At 40.9% G+C, this 15,950-nt stretch overlaps 1 protein-coding gene across 1 annotated transcript; it reads right to left on the bottom strand.

Moving 5' to 3' along the window:
- Positions 1 to 1,463: 1,463 nt before the first annotated feature.
- On the bottom strand, positions 1,464 to 9,161 carry Hip14 (Huntingtin-interacting protein 14). Its single transcript, XM_053744167.1, has 8 exons — positions 9,065 to 9,161; positions 8,059 to 8,781; positions 6,576 to 6,743; positions 5,776 to 5,976; positions 5,022 to 5,183; positions 4,493 to 4,652; positions 3,928 to 4,166; positions 1,464 to 3,272 (listed from the first exon to the last, which is right to left on the bottom strand). Exons 1-8 carry the CDS (start codon positions 9,092 to 9,094, stop codon positions 3,057 to 3,059), a joined length of 1,899 nt encoding a protein of 632 aa, XP_053600142.1. The 5' UTR covers positions 9,095 to 9,161; the 3' UTR covers positions 1,464 to 3,056.
- Positions 9,162 to 15,950: the final 6,789 nt, after the last annotated feature.

Here is a 15,950-nt window from a genome sequence, read left to right as displayed (position 1 = left end):
ATTCAGGGGGGGCGCCCGCAGGCGCGCCCCCAACCACCAAGGCGAGCCGCATGCCATCCAGTCCGGAAGCAGACCGGAGGCAGCGGCTCTCCGTCTTATTCGGCCGCAGAGGATAGGGACAGCGGCGCACCGTAATACCGGCAGTCCTCCTCCTCTGCGGCCCCACCGACCACCATGTTTGCGCCATGGCCGCGCCTGGTCGCGGAGGATAGGGAGAGCGGCGCACCGTAATACCAACCCCTCCTCTTCCCCCGCGACCCCTACCACGGCTGTAAGAGTAGAGGGCTTAGCCCCCTTCTCTCACAGCCACTGAGCCAATTGGCTCTCCAACCTGGGTTACCCGACATGGGTAACCCACCACCAGTTGCCAGGACATTTGCCAACGGCTAACAAGACCCCTAAACGGGGAGTTATTAACCGTCGCCCAGGGTGCACCAGCCCAATAACTTGTCAGCCGCCGCTATCACCGAATCAAAGATCAAGTGACAGAAGCAAACCTTCAAATCATCGAGCCAACGTGGAGGTTTCCTGACAGTAGCACCCCAACCTAACCTAACCTAACCTAACCTAACCTAACCTAACCTAACCTAACCTAACCTAACCAACCAACCAACCAACCAACCAACCAACCAACCAACCAACCAACCAACCAACCAACCAACCAACCAACCAACCAACCAACCAACCAACCAACCAACCAACCAACCAACCAACCAACCAACCAACCAACCAACCAACCAACCAACCAACCAACCAACCAACCAACCAACCAACCAACCAACCAACCAACCAACCAACCAACCAACCAACCAACCAACCAACCAACCAACCAACCAACCAACCAAAATGAAAAGCGCCGTCATCACATTTTCGCCGAATGTACCTATATGTTTTCGCATGGAATTAGAACTCCTTTGTACGAAGTACTTACTATTCTAATTCAAATTTCTTTTTTTTTCAATTTTGGATGTCAATGGAAAGGAAAAGGAAACATCACTTCATGACGTTAAAACATTACTTAAACTAAGTCTACTGCCGACTTCCAAAGCTCAGGTTAAGGAGTGGCGGCGCAACAAACTAGACCACAGCCTTTTCTCATTTAAAACGTATGACAACATTTGTATTTTGACGTATCCGGTTCATTCTCCCTTCTTCCTTTGAATCTGTCATGGCCGGACGTGCTATCCGACCTTTTATATTAATTAGTGTTTATTATAATTCCTTCGGATTTGTGTAGCTTTATTTTAACAAATAAACGCTTATACAAACTACTCCGTGTTTGCCTCTCGCCACCCACACTACACTCTGCTTCAATTTAACACGATGGACTGGATTTAAACGTGTTACTGGGAACAGCTGAATCAGTAAATAAGCTAATATCTTTTTTAATAACAGAGTAGGTAGTAATTTTTTTTTTTTTATATCCCCACAAGCAGCTTGTGAAGCAGTAAAGAAATACACAATATTTAAATATGTACTTTATTTAATAAATCAAATGCATTTTGGTTTCTTTTCATAATATAATATCTATACAATATTTTTGTAATAATAGGTACATCGAAGTAAGTTACACAATATGTACTTAGCTTTTAGTATGACTAATAACTGAGTAAGTTAACAAAATGATGTCAAGTTAAGCTCACAATATCCATCCGAATGATTCGAGGCGAGCCGCGTCACTCCTAGCTGTAGGCGAGGCGTTATGAAATATGGCACACGCAGCTGGCTAGATGAAAAATTCAGTATTATTTAGAAAACATAGGACGATCTACGGCCAAACGGTAAAAAACACAGAATATCAGGCAACCATTCCAGATAAATTTTAAAGCAAATTAAACATTCTAATTATAATCGTCTAGTGAACAACGCGACGTCAACGATCGCCATCGAATCATATCATGTTCTCTCATTCAAAAGCATATTCACTATATCTGCTGATTTAGAATTAAATATTTGTTCGTAATAGTTTTTACATACACTTTTATTGATCATATACTAAGTCCTTCTCTGAATCAGAGTAGAAATCAAACAGATAAAATCCACTATAAATATAATACTTTAGGTAAGGACAAGTTTGAATAAGCGTATTTACATGAAAGGCGGGAGGCGGTGCTGCGTCGCCCGCGACTTATATGAAAATAGAAGTGTTTGCACTAAATAGAAGTGTTTGCTCTTCTGCTCGAAGTGCAATGCGGTCCTTTCGCCGGCAATACAAAATATCATTAACGTCAACATCACAACGAAGCTAACGATCGGGCAAGCGCCACTCCGCCGCACGTCTCACACACTCCGATTTACAAAATATACACATATTTGGTGCGAGGCGGCCTCCACGTGCCGCGGCCCAGCCTCACTGCCGGCGCGGCAGCAGCCTACACGTGGTGGTCGGGCAGCATGGGGTCGCAGTCGTCGGCCGCGGCCCAGCCTCACTGCCGGCGCGGCAGCAGCCTACACGTGGTGGTCGGGCAGCATGGGGTCGCAGTCGTCGGCCGCGGCCCAGCCTCACTGCCGGCGCGGCAGCAGCCTACACGTGGTGGTCGGGCAGCATGGGGTCGCAGTCGTCGGCCGCGGCCCAGCCTCACTGCCGGCGCGGCAGCAGCCTACACGTGGTGGTCGGGCAGCATGGGGTCGCAGTCGTCGGCCGCGGCCCAGCCTCACTGCCGGCGCGGCAGCAGCCTACACGTGGTGGTCGGGCAGCATGGGGTCGCAGTCGTCGGCCGCGGCCCAGCCTCACTGCCGGCGCGGCAGCAGCCTACACGTGGTGGTCGGGCAGCATGGGGTCGCAGTCGTCGGCCGCGGCCCAGCCTCACTGCCGGCGCGGCAGCAGCCTACACGTGGTGGTCGGGCAGCATGGGGTCGCAGTCGTCGGCCGCGGCCCAGCCTCACTGCCGGCGCGGCAGCAGCCTACACGTGGTGGTCGGGCAGCATGGGGTCGCAGTCGTCGGCCGCGGCCCAGCCTCACTGCCGGCGCGGCAGCAGCCTACACGTGGTGGTCGGGCAGCATGGGGTCGCAGTCGTCGGCCGCGGCCCAGCCTCACTGCCGGCGCGGCAGCAGCCTACACGTGGTGGTCGGGCAGCATGGGGTCGCAGTCGTCGGCCGCGGCCCAGTCCCGCGTGCGGCGCGGCAGCAGGCCGCAGAGCCCGCACTGGAAGAAGTCGGCGGCGTTGAGCAGCGGCCCGCGGGAGAAGGGCGAGCGGCCGCCGCGCGACTGGAAGTGCCGGTAGCGGCCGCGGTTCAGCTGCTCGTTGGTCGTCATGCCCAGGCACACCACCTGCCGACGTGATCATTCGTTAACGATAAGTTTCATTCGGTATTCGATAAATTAGTTTATCTCGTTTTAGACTGTAAAGCGACGACGGCGTTCCCGAATGAAACCGGGAGCTCGATAGACTTGGCTAAATTTAGTTAAGCTGATGATTATTATTACAATCTATCTCTGAGAAAAAAATCATCACAATCGGCCCTGTAATTTATGAATTTATGAGAAACAAAAATACCTAAATAGACGAAACCTTCAGAAGTAACATAGGCTACTATTTTATTATGGCTTTACCCGAGCGAAGCCGGACGGGGCGCTAGCTTATAACTACAGATAATAGTTGCCATCACAGTTACACGGTCACTTTATCTAATTGTTTTATACAAATACGTACAATGTTAGTATTTCCGTTCATATAAAGATCACATATGAATTAAGCAATGTACATTGTTCCGAATATCAGTTTTGACGAAGCTGTTACGAAACGGCAGTTTACAGCCTGCAGAATAATGAAATATAAATATTTATCAGACTCGAAAGTACATTTATAAAAGCTTTAAAAAAACTTGTATTCGCGTTTGTATATTGTGATACCGGTATCACAATATGCAAACGCGAAGGTGTCGATCGAGTTATAGTATATTTAGAAAAGACACTGCGGCCCGACCAGATAGAGCTGGCAGCACAGCAGCACGGAGACCCAGAAGAGATGGAAGGCGGCGTTGAGCATGACCCAGACCAGCCAGGCGTCGCAGCCGGCCGCCGCCAGCGCGCGCTCCAGCAGCGCGGCCTCGTCGTCGCGTGCGCAGCGTTGCGTCAGCGCCGCCGCGCCGCCCCACAGCATCCACACGCACATCACCACCAGCGACGCCAGGAACCCGATGAAGTACTGGTGGTTCTTGGCGCCTGGTAACATTTATATGTTCGGAAAATATCTTATGTTTTGAGAGTTTTTTTTCAACAAAATTATCAAAGTTGATTGGAGAATTACAGGAGAAATCTTTCTAATTCTTTTAATATTATAAATGCGAAATTTTGTGAAAATTTATGTATGTATGTGTGTGTATGTTTCTTACTCTTCCACGCAAAACTGTAGTGGACGGATTGTTATAGAATTTGGTACACAAGACCTGAAATAACACATAGGGTACATTTTATCCCGAAGTTCCCACGCGAGCGAAGGTTCGGGGAGCAGCTAGTATAACATAAAGCTGTAGGAGTAAGAAAGAGACCGATGCAGTTGGCGACCCAGGGGCAGTGGTGGTCGAACTTGGCGACGCAGCGGTTGCAGACGGAGCAGTGCTTGGAGCGCAGCGGCCGCCGCAGCAGACACGCGGAGCAGAACCGCGCCGGCTCGAAGCCGCCGCCGCCCTCCGACAGCGCCACGATCGTCTGCGCACACAGCACACAGCTCTGCTACAGCTACATCATCTGATTCTTTTTATTCACCTTCCAATACAAAAGCGGTTATTACGACTGACGTGAAAGCTCCACGCTGTCGCTAAGCGACTTTTCTACAGACCTAAATTCTTCCCAAAAAAAGACCATTCATAAATCTATCACGGTTACAGCAGCGATCGAAAAGAACTGTATCTTTTCTCTACTCGGTCGGCAGATTGTTCTCGCCTATTTGGAAATTCCTGTGTCGATTCTACATATTGGTGAAAACGTTTTTCAAATCAGTTCAGTAATTCCTAAGACCACATGCACCACCTCACATACTTAGAAATACTTCCTTTTTATAATATGAGTGTAGCGCACCTTGAACTTGTCCTGCTTGGAGGCGGTGATGACGCCGGGGTCGGAGCGCCACGAGCGCAGGAACGTGAACCACAGCGCGCCCGAGCTCAGCACGAACAGCAGCGACGGCGCCCAGCCCACGGCGCCCCAGATGAACACCACCCAGGTGATGTAGAACCACGCCTGCAAACCAAACGAAACACGGCGCCTGACTCGACAATATATTATTGTTTGTGTTGCCTAGTAATACCAAGTTTGACCACTAGACTATGTAAGATATTTAAGATTAGCAGATGCCCGTACGTATTACCAGTTCCCTATATGCTGGAGATATTTTAAATCTTAGATCTTTGTTCGTCAGCAGATACTTAGCACAAATGATTGCAAGGCGCCACTCTCATGTAATCTATCATGCAGCTGGTCTTTTTTATACATTTTTATACCAGAACAAAATAAGCTTATCAGGCTGCACAACTTTTGCTATGGTGCTTTCTAGTATGTTTTATAGTGTGGCTGTTCTATTATGATGCTGCGTCATGTTCCAGTTTTCAAAATGAATATCCTACATGTTCAGGCTTAATAGCTATACAACAAAAGTTTCATGAAAATTCTTAGCGTGTCCAACAAGCAAACAGACCTATTTTCTTATGTCGCGAGGGCAAGGTTCGGTGTGGTAGATGTACACAATTTCCAGCATTAATTCCATTCGGTTAAACGTGTAGACTTGCGCGGGAGAAGCAGACAAATGTCCTCACTAAATTCAGCGCCCACTCACCTTAGTTGCCAGATAGACACTAAGAGGAAAAATGTTTTTGAGCTCGTCGTCAAAGAGTATGTTTGAAATGAAGTGCAGCAACGCATAGAAGCAGACCAGCAGGAACGCCTTCACGACGTACAGCGCCTCCATCTCCAGCACCAGCCCCGTCAGGTAGAACGCCATGAACGGCATCACCACCACACACCACCACCGGAATTTCTGCACAAACAGATGACTTCTCTGTGGTATACTTCTTATACTCGATATCAGCGATCGGTCTTGGGCACTTAAAGAGGATTAGATGAAGCCTATGTCTGGTCGGAACCGCTACCCAGTGGTCGCAACCCTTTTCACGTCATATTATAAATTAAATAATATTTACTAAACTATTTATTATATAGCATTTCGGAACGACCACTGCTGAGAAGAAAATCCGAAAGAATGTCATTCAAACAGTGATGGTCCATATCATTCCAGAAGGGCTTACCATTACACATGCAGTATTGTCTAGATCATTGATTAGGATAGTTTAAGAGAGACTTTGGTAATGTACTGCGGAGAGACTTACCATTCCTACCTGAAAAAAAGGTGTGTATGTGTACGACGTTTGTTGTTGTGTAGAGGAATGCCAGATACCGGAAGTGGCTTTTCCAAGTTAGATTGATATTCAAAGTTGTCATTCAGTCACATATATTAGTCCATTCTTATGAAATTTGGTCTACATGAAATAAAACATAACCTGACCTTCAATAGCATGGTAATTTCACCCTGAAATGCACATGCATGGGATTAGAGAATAAAATAAAAACAATAATCACCTTATCATATGTTAACCTTCTGAGGAAATGTCTCTTGGTTGAAGCCAGCGTGTGCTCCTTGATTTTGTCAGAGACCTTGGCTCCGACCCAGAGTGAGTCGGCACTGCTCTGCAGCATCATGAGAGGCGACACCCCACGCAGGTTGGGTACATCGAGGCTAGCATCGCCCTATACCATTAAAATTTGGTAAATTAAATTTCATTAATTGAATTTTTAACAACCCTTATGGAAAAGCCCCACTAAAGTAGAAATCCAACAAATTATAATCATCAATAATATTTCGTCTATTTTAGCACAATCACGTCAAATCAATTCCAAGGCAGTATCACAGATTGTTATCAATATTTTTTTCATTCATTCAATATTTGGATATTGATAATAATCTATGAAGGAATTTAATATTGATAATCTGTGACATAGGTAGTATTGAAACAGTAACAATATAACAATAGTCTTTGGCAATTTAAAAAGCAAAAGTAGAAATAGTAATAGAATAGGGATTTTAAAAGTCTGTCTGCATATCTAGGGATATAACTTTTTTTTTTACTTTATTTTGACACAAATAGTCATCATAATATTAACTTAGTGCTAACCGTGACACAGATATACAAAAGTGATTCATACTATCTTAGTAGGAATATAATTATGAAACAGTTTAAGTGATATAATTAAGTATATAGCTAGATTTGATTTAGTGAAATAATTGTAGAAGTTGCTTTTACCAAGTTTTTCCATAATCAACAAGTTTTTGCAAGTGTTGTTGATGTTTAAATATAAAATATGATTGTTATTTAATAATCGTAATTTCTCTAAGAGTGTCATTTAAACAGAATAGATCATATTTTGACAAGCGAAAAAATATATTCAACACACTAAAAAATCTAAATGGACAACAACCTATGGTCAGCAGGTATTTCTAAATTGGTTTGCAATGCAATTTATATCATTTTGAAAAGCAGAATAATTTTTTGGTCAGCCGAATAGCTAATTTGGGCAGCAACCATCATCATCACCAACACTACCACCATCAACATCAGTACCCGTTGGACCCCAACAGACCTCAACATAGTTGCTGTTCAACTCTTCTAACCAAATGTTGCTGCCCAAATAATTATTTTTCTGACATAAATATAAAGCTATTTAAATTGCTGACCATGATTGTTTGTGAAACAAAAGAGTCTAAATTATTTCATTGCCTACCAACATTTTATTTGCTAGCTAAATTATTATTGGGCTGACTTTGCATGCCAAATTTTAAAATGGCATAACAAATAATTATTTCTTTAATTTGTATTTGAATATATTGTAAATCATATCACTACATCACTTGATCCGTTTTATAAGCCTAGTAAGGTAGTTATTAATATGTTTCTTATAACTATTTTATGGTATGGACCTACCAGAAGCCCATGTCCAACAGTGGACTTCTTGTTGCTAAGATAATGATGTTTATAGAAAAGATTTGGCAAGAAATAACACTTACATACAGTATAAGTGTAGATATGGCAGTAGTATTCCTAGCAAGTATGGCCCAGTGCAGAGCAGTGTTGCCATGCGAGCAGTCGGTGGGGTGTGTGGATGCGCCGAGTGTGAGCAACAGCCGTGTGGGGTCCACGGCCGACACCTTCCAGCACGACCACATGAGCGGCGTCATGCCGCCCGCGTCCGCCTCGTCCGGCGACACGCCGCGCGCCACCAGGTACGCCACCACGGCCGTGTGCCCGAACTGCGCCGCCAAGTGGAGACACGCACAGCCCTCGGCGTCACGCAGCGACGGATCGGCACCCGCGCGTATCAGTAATACCGTGGCCTCCAAGTGACCCTGCCGCGTCGCCCAATGCAGAGGCGTGGACTGAAGTTCACCGCCGACGGCATCAACCCGAGCGCCTTTTGCCAACAGATACTGAATGATCTCCCGCCGATTGTTGATAGCAGCCCAGTGAAGAAGTGTCACCGTTTCGCGATCCGGCTGGTTGACGTCCCATCCAGCTTCGATGAGTTCCTTGACTCGCAAGAATGCCCCATACTGTGTTGCCTTGACGATATCGAACCCGCTATAATCTTGCTCCAGAGGCGCCTGTGGAGGCTCTCTAGGAGGCGCCGCGTCCCCGTCGGGCTGCGCTTTGCCGCATTGCCCGCTGGCAGCGGCACCACAAGTGCTGTCGTACATTCTTAAACTTACACCGCGCCAGGAGACGTCGACATTCTGTTTTCAATAAGTGGTAGATTAAAGAAAAAGGCAAAGAACAATTTCTTTGTGGAAGACAAGACGGACAAAAATTCTCACAAAAATAAATCGAAATAAGACAAGAAGTGTCAATTTGACTTTCACGAGGACAAATCAGCTGTCAACTTGCTGTCAAATATAATTTCACGATTGTAAGAAACTTAGGTCAATGCAAGAAACGCACGAAACTGATTCTAAGGTACACCTACCTAGAATTAAAATAAATAAATAATTTAATGTTATGATGAAACAAATTACGCACCTTATCAAAATTCTGAATACAATGAAACATTAAAAATAAAATAATAGTATTTGTAGGTACGTGAATATAAAAATGTAAACAACCATAAACTTCGCATGAAAACCTAAAACTGATTGACCATACACCGGAGATGTGGCACCTGGCAACACCTTTAATATCGATTATTAGGACCAGGTACATGATAGTGAATGGGACCTTTAGTTTTATTTAATAATTAAAATTTAATACTCCCTGTATTATTGCACATTTATCCCACCAGAGTACAACACTGTAGGTACACAAAAGCTTTGCAGCCTTTTGCTATGTCGATTAAAACGTTTATTTTAGAATACTACTAATCCTTTCATTATGTTTATGCATTCGTTTGTGAAAATATATAACAATGTAGCATATTCGGGTGCCTAAATATTGGGAAAAATAATTTTCCATAAGATAAAAAACTTCGAAAACTATGGAATACGCCTCACGCTGTAAATTTTTCGAGCTAGTAAATGGTCGAAAAGAAGCTCGGAACACTTCACACGTGAAGACTTATTAAAACATGGACTTCATACAGGTAAGATATAAATCAAGTTTATATCAGTTTATGGCCACAGTTGACCAAATAATGCAGAACATAACCTAAAATAGTGTTATAATTTTCAGGATAATCCACAAAATTCTTCCTTTTTCCTTTAAACTCACACCACGATTGCGTAGAAGGTATTTTTGGTCGTAAATCTGCAACAATATTGAAAATTGGCTCTTTGTGCCTCCATTGGCAATGTTTGTGTACCTTAGTTGTACCAGTAACGCCATCTGCGCTGAGCTTTGCGTAATCTTCTTGACCTTATCCCACTCATGTAGGGTCGGCACAGTAAGTGAGCTTTGCGTAATATGTCCTATTAAAAATGTATGGTGTATAGCGTTCTTAGTTTGTCCAGACCATACCAGAGACAGATTTTTGAAAATAGAATCTGGCAACTGACTGTAATCTTTGGTTGGGCTGTATGGACTTATATTCCTTTGCCTTTCCATATGGATAACGAAACCAAAAAAAAATGTCTATTCTAGGATTCTATCTAATCTATGTTCGCCCGCCACTCACGTCACGCAGGACCAAAGACGAATACAAAAGACTTGGCTGTATGGACTAGTACCCTTTGCCTCCTCAATAAAACGAGGGAATAAACAAAAAAAAAAAAGGACCAAAGGCGGATCACCCCGGTAAAGTTGAAACTTTTGTGGTGTACCTACCTACTTTTATAATTTTTCACTCAATAATCTTGAAGTAATGTCTTTGAGATCTCCACTAATACAATAATCTACAATGCCAAAAAATGTGCTTTGTAATGACTGCTACAGTAGGTACAGTGTAGTTACGGTTTCATTAGTATAAGTGCCATAGCTGCCACCCTACTTCGTACCTACCATGGAAGGAAGGACTCGGTGAATCATGTACGTGTGGTCTGTGGGCCCACTTCTTGAAATTCTGCGAAAATATGCTTGGGATTTAGTGAACATTACAAAAGAATTGTGAAAGTTGTGTACATTTGAATTCGAACAATCCTGAATCAACACAGAACTCTGAGTCAAACAAGCTGGCGACTGCATCACGCCAAATAATGTAGGTAAGCACCTTAGATTAATAAAACCTCAAGCATTTACCGAGTTATCATAATTTATTAAAAGTTAAAATTAAAACTAAGACTTTTTATTTTTACTTATTTGTCGCAGTTTCATTTACCTACTTTGAATAATACCAATTTATTGATTGGAATAATTGAGATTGGGACTTTTATAGTTAATGGGTCAAAAGAGAATCTGATTGTGTTCCCGGTTGCATTCATGAATATGAGATCTTGAAGCCCAGCTTTTGACTAAAAAGTTATAAAGTTTTGAATATACAAATACGGCTTTACAACCAGCCAGTAGTCTGTGACACATACAATTTGAAATTTTCTTTAGATTCTTTTTTCGGAAAGGAAATTGATGTGGACGAAGCCCCTGCAGAAGCTAATCCCCATAAAACATCCACATCAATACAAATAATGTTAATGTGTCTGTCTGTACTTAAAGCCTGTATGTCACAAACAGCTAAAAATTAAATTGTATGACTTTAACATTGTTAACTTCAAAATTTGACTCCCAAATTTAATATCTGTCTAAATTCTCTGTAATTATCTCTGTAGTCTTTGTAATTAAAATCTGTTCTAATTTAAACATCAAAATTTTACATAAAACTAAGTCTACTGCTGACTTCTATTGTGCATGTGAAGAAGAAGCTGTGTAACAAACTGTAGCCTTTTATCCAAAGTTGTCAATTGACAACATTTTCATTTTCACTAAGGTACCAAAATAAAATATAATTTATTTTTTTTTAATTTTTTTGTTGAATATTTATTGAAATAAAAAATAATTTCTAAATATTATACTAAAATTGAAAACTGAGGTATTATCATCACTATACCTTTGGTTGTATTGTAAAAGAACTGTCTCTACCTCTAGCATGTAGCCATTTGGATCGCTATTAATTAATAAGATATTATTATTAGATTGTAGCGGGAGCTAGGTTGTAGCATGCTCGACCATCACAAAGGGAAGATCTTCCCACTAGGCTAGGTGTTGCGCCTGGGGAACCACACGGCTCCAACGGTGTCATGTCGGAGGTTGTATTTATGCTTCCAATCGAAAACGCACTGTCTGCGCGGTCTAGGCTTGTTAGCTTTAGGTAGTGAGTCGACCGTAGTACCATCTGTCCGTAAAGTCGTGGATCACTTGTGTGACTTGTTATTCGTTGCGTTTGGTCGTGGTAGATGTCGCCACAAGATAATATTTAATACTTTTGTGGGGCTGATTATGTCAAAACATACATCAAATAAAATCTTGTTGGTTTTTCTGTTCTTCGTTTGAAATTCCATAAAGTGGTTTCTAAAATGTAATGAAAGAGTATAATTACATTCAATGTATGTAGATATAATAAAGTAGTTCAAAAGGTACCTGGCACTTCATGCCTACCTACAGGTATGAAATATTTGTTGGATTTCTCAACATATTTTGTTTTTTCATATATTATCTCTCTATTGCATTTTGAATGAAGAACAGAAAATCCAACAAGATTTTATTTGATGTATGTTTTGACGCAGTCAGCCCCCGAAGCTGAATAAAATTACCTATATGTAACAAAAGCATTAAATATTATGGCATCAAAACAGATCCATGGAATACCAAGTCGACTAATTTATTATTTAGTCACTACTCAAGGGATCTTCTGTCTTAAGTTATTACGTAAGTTACCTATTATCATATCAATATTAAAAATCTTTTAGGTTTTAAATAAATAGATCGACTTGGCCATCGCATGATTAGATTGTTTAGTTTGGGCCATCAACACTGGTTTCTCACCAAAGTCCTTCTGATGTGGGATGATTTAGGTGAGTATCTATAAGAAATTAATGGTCCTGAAATTTAAATGACACTGGAATTGGTTGTCTAGATCTCGTCACCACTTCTCGGTTTATTGACAAGTTTAAATGCTCCCAGAGCCGTGTTGAAATTCATTATGTCATCCGATGACCTTGGAAAAATTACACATTTGTTTTGGAGACGAGAGATTCAATCGAGTGGGGCGCCGTAGACTAAACTATATAATATAATATGTATTACTTGTAAGTAGATATGGGTTTATGCCCCGGCATTTTTGGCGCTTTGAGTAAACGCCCGATAAATGCCTGTAAACGCCGAATAAATGCCTTTTGTCTAAGCATAAACTTTACCTGAAAATTTATATATATTTTTTATTCAAATAAGTAATTGAGTATACCAAAACCTTATCAAGGCTTAAAAAATGCAATAGGGACATAACGCTCAGATGATGTAGATATATAAGGCTAGTATATTGTCATAAACCTTAATATTTTGGTTGCTCTGTATAGTACAGAACAGTTTACAGCAGTAAAAAGTCGCAGTTGCTCTGCTCAGACACACTGTATGCTGCCGTATTAATTTTTTTGGGACTACCGACTTACACACACAACAAGATGATTCAGTTTTTTTTAAATTTTGATTCCCAACCATCAATACCTACTGTAAGAAACCAAGAACTAGAATTTGTTGATGTTGCATCAAATATTAATCTTAGTGATGATGAATGAAGATAAGTGTGTGTGTGTAGACATCAAAATCAAGCCATATTATTAATGTAAATACTTCTACTTAGATACATCAATGAAAATTACCTTTAAATAACGTTAATTTTCAAACTGTGATTTGACAACAAGACTGATTATTTAATGGCTGATATTAGATTAAAAAAATTGATTTACAAAATACTGATATTAAATTTCATTTAAAGTTAACTTCCCACTTTACTTTTTATAAATCTATGTTATTATTTTTTGTGCCCAGTGATTGGGCATATATTTGGACGTAAACTCATTTATGCCAAATATGCCAAGTTTATGCCCATTGTGTCCATATTTGTTTCTGCCCTCGACCCATGACTACTTGTAAGATACATTGTTTTCATGCGATGGCTAAGTCGATCTATTTATTTAAAAGCTAAAAGACTTTTAATACTGATATGATAATAACTTACATAATAACTTAACAGACATAATAGCTGACATAATAACTGACAGAAGGTCCCTTACATGGATCTCACAACTTTTTACGGTAGAAAACTAAGCTGCGAGACATGAGACTGCGGGTTTTTATAGCATGTTTTTGATGGCATCTTACTTCTTTTTGTAGTCATAAGTCGAATTTGTATGGAAAATAGTTTTTTTTTTGAAAATTGTTTCGACATATTTTCCTATGGAATATTGTTCAATTTCGTGGGCTGAACACACCCTGGCACACCCTTTCCATTATACAGGTACCATGATTCATTAACTGCAAATGTAATTTTGTAATTTCCTATATTTATATGGGATTACAGTTATTATTAATGCAGTTGGTGTATCTAGAAAACTGGATCGAAATTACAAAATATTTAGGTTTTCACTAAAACACTAATTGTATTCTAAATTTGAAGCTTCTATGTGTGCTAAAAGTACCTAGACTTTTGATGATCGGTCAGTCAGTGAGTGAGTGACAAAATCAAGAAACTTTTACAAGTTACAATTCTTAAACTATTGGTTCAAATGGAATGAAATTTTGCAGTGTTTATACAATATCTGCTTAATTACTAAAAATGCAGGCTTCCTGTTTTATCCACAACGAAGTTATTAGGGTTCGAAATTGGCCTGAATTGCTTCTAGAAAAGGATGGTACGGTCGTCCCGCTTTTTATTTTGCTCGACTTGCGGGGGCACTGTACCTAGGTAAGTATTATCCCTCACAACCACGTGACATAAATAAATATCACTTTTTTGACTGAAACACGATGAATGTCAAAATTACGGGATCACTGTTTACCAAAATTATAAGTCTAAATAGTATAATAATAAAGAGATGATAACGTCTGCGTATTATTGATTTATAACTAGTTGTTCGCCACGAGCTTAGACCTCCCGAACACAATAAATTTTTGATAAGTTTTTATAAAATTGTGAATATTTCAAAAACGCCTTAACCGACTTTGTTACACCAAGAATTTAAAAAATCGTTTGAATATTTGATGAAATTTGAAAGAATGTCATCCTACATTCTTTCAAATTTGTCCAACAATTCCATTCAAATCAGACCAACGGTTCGAAAGTTACGGCGTTACAAACATACGTACATATATACACAAAAAATGTATTGTATTTTAGCCCTTGACCGTTCTAAACATAGTAAAACCTCGTTCATTTTATCGCATACTGGTGGTCCCGTTTCTTGCAACATATCTTTGTTTATTAAGCACAAACGTTATTGAAATTTACGTCTTTTTTTAAAGTAATGAGGTTTCATTTAAGCTTCCACCCGCTATTTCACCTCCATATGAATGTAAACACACAATTTTATGTCTAAAATTTAATTTATCTTACTTAAAACTTGACTTGCCTATTTCCATACAAACTTGCAAGTCCAATTTAACCCCCGCTCCCATTTAAAATGCGAATGCAATTTTCAATGCAATTCATGCGTCTCACCTCAAAAGCGACGAAGTTTTATACAAAATTGCAACCCCTAGGATGAGAAAATTTTATCCCTATGGGGATAAAATCTTAAAGTATTAATTACTTTAAGAAAATTTAATTATAATTTTTACTGACTACCAATTGAAATGCAAAATTTGATGTGACTCACTTCAAAATTGACGAAGTTTCATACAACCCCTATCTAACCCTCATAGGAATGGAATTTCCAAAAAGCCACAATCTACCTTCCTGCCAAAGTTTATCTTCATCGACTCAATTGTTTTCGAGATTTCGTGACGAGTGAGTGAGTGTTTTTCGCTTTTATAATACTAGCTTTTGCCCGCGGCATCGCATGCGTGAATTGAAGTTCTTAAAAGGAATCAAAGTAAAATTTCAGTTATTTTGTTGTTTTTATTGCGTATTCTAAGACTGGTAACTTATTATGATGCAAATTCGTATTGTTATGTTAGTTCAATTCCCCGTTTTCCGGTACGTATTTCCTTTCCAAACTTGTTCTGTCCAGTTTCCTACATCACGTTTTTCGGAATGTGTCCCGCCCCGACCCCACTACTTGCCTCGCCCATTTTCCACTACGTGTTTCCATCCCATTTCCCGCTATGTCTCCCACTCCGGCTTTCAGCAACGCGTGCCGTCCTATTTTCCACGACGTGTTACGTCCCGTTTTTTATCTGACCAAGTGCGAATCGACTTGCGCTCCAACGGTTGCGCACGCACATCTAACGATTTCACATTCTCTACAGCGTCAGATTGGTATACAAACCGTACTCGTAACCGACTCGGACTTACATTGACCATCATTCTATATACATAGAATGATGTGCT

This window comes from Plodia interpunctella, chromosome 4 (genome assembly GCF_027563975.2).
Source record: "Plodia interpunctella isolate USDA-ARS_2022_Savannah chromosome 4, ilPloInte3.2, whole genome shotgun sequence".
Lineage (NCBI taxonomy): Eukaryota > Metazoa > Arthropoda > Insecta > Lepidoptera > Pyralidae > Plodia > Plodia interpunctella.
The sequence above is the reverse complement of the archived record's forward strand: the minus strand, read 5'-3'. Positions and strand labels throughout refer to the sequence as shown.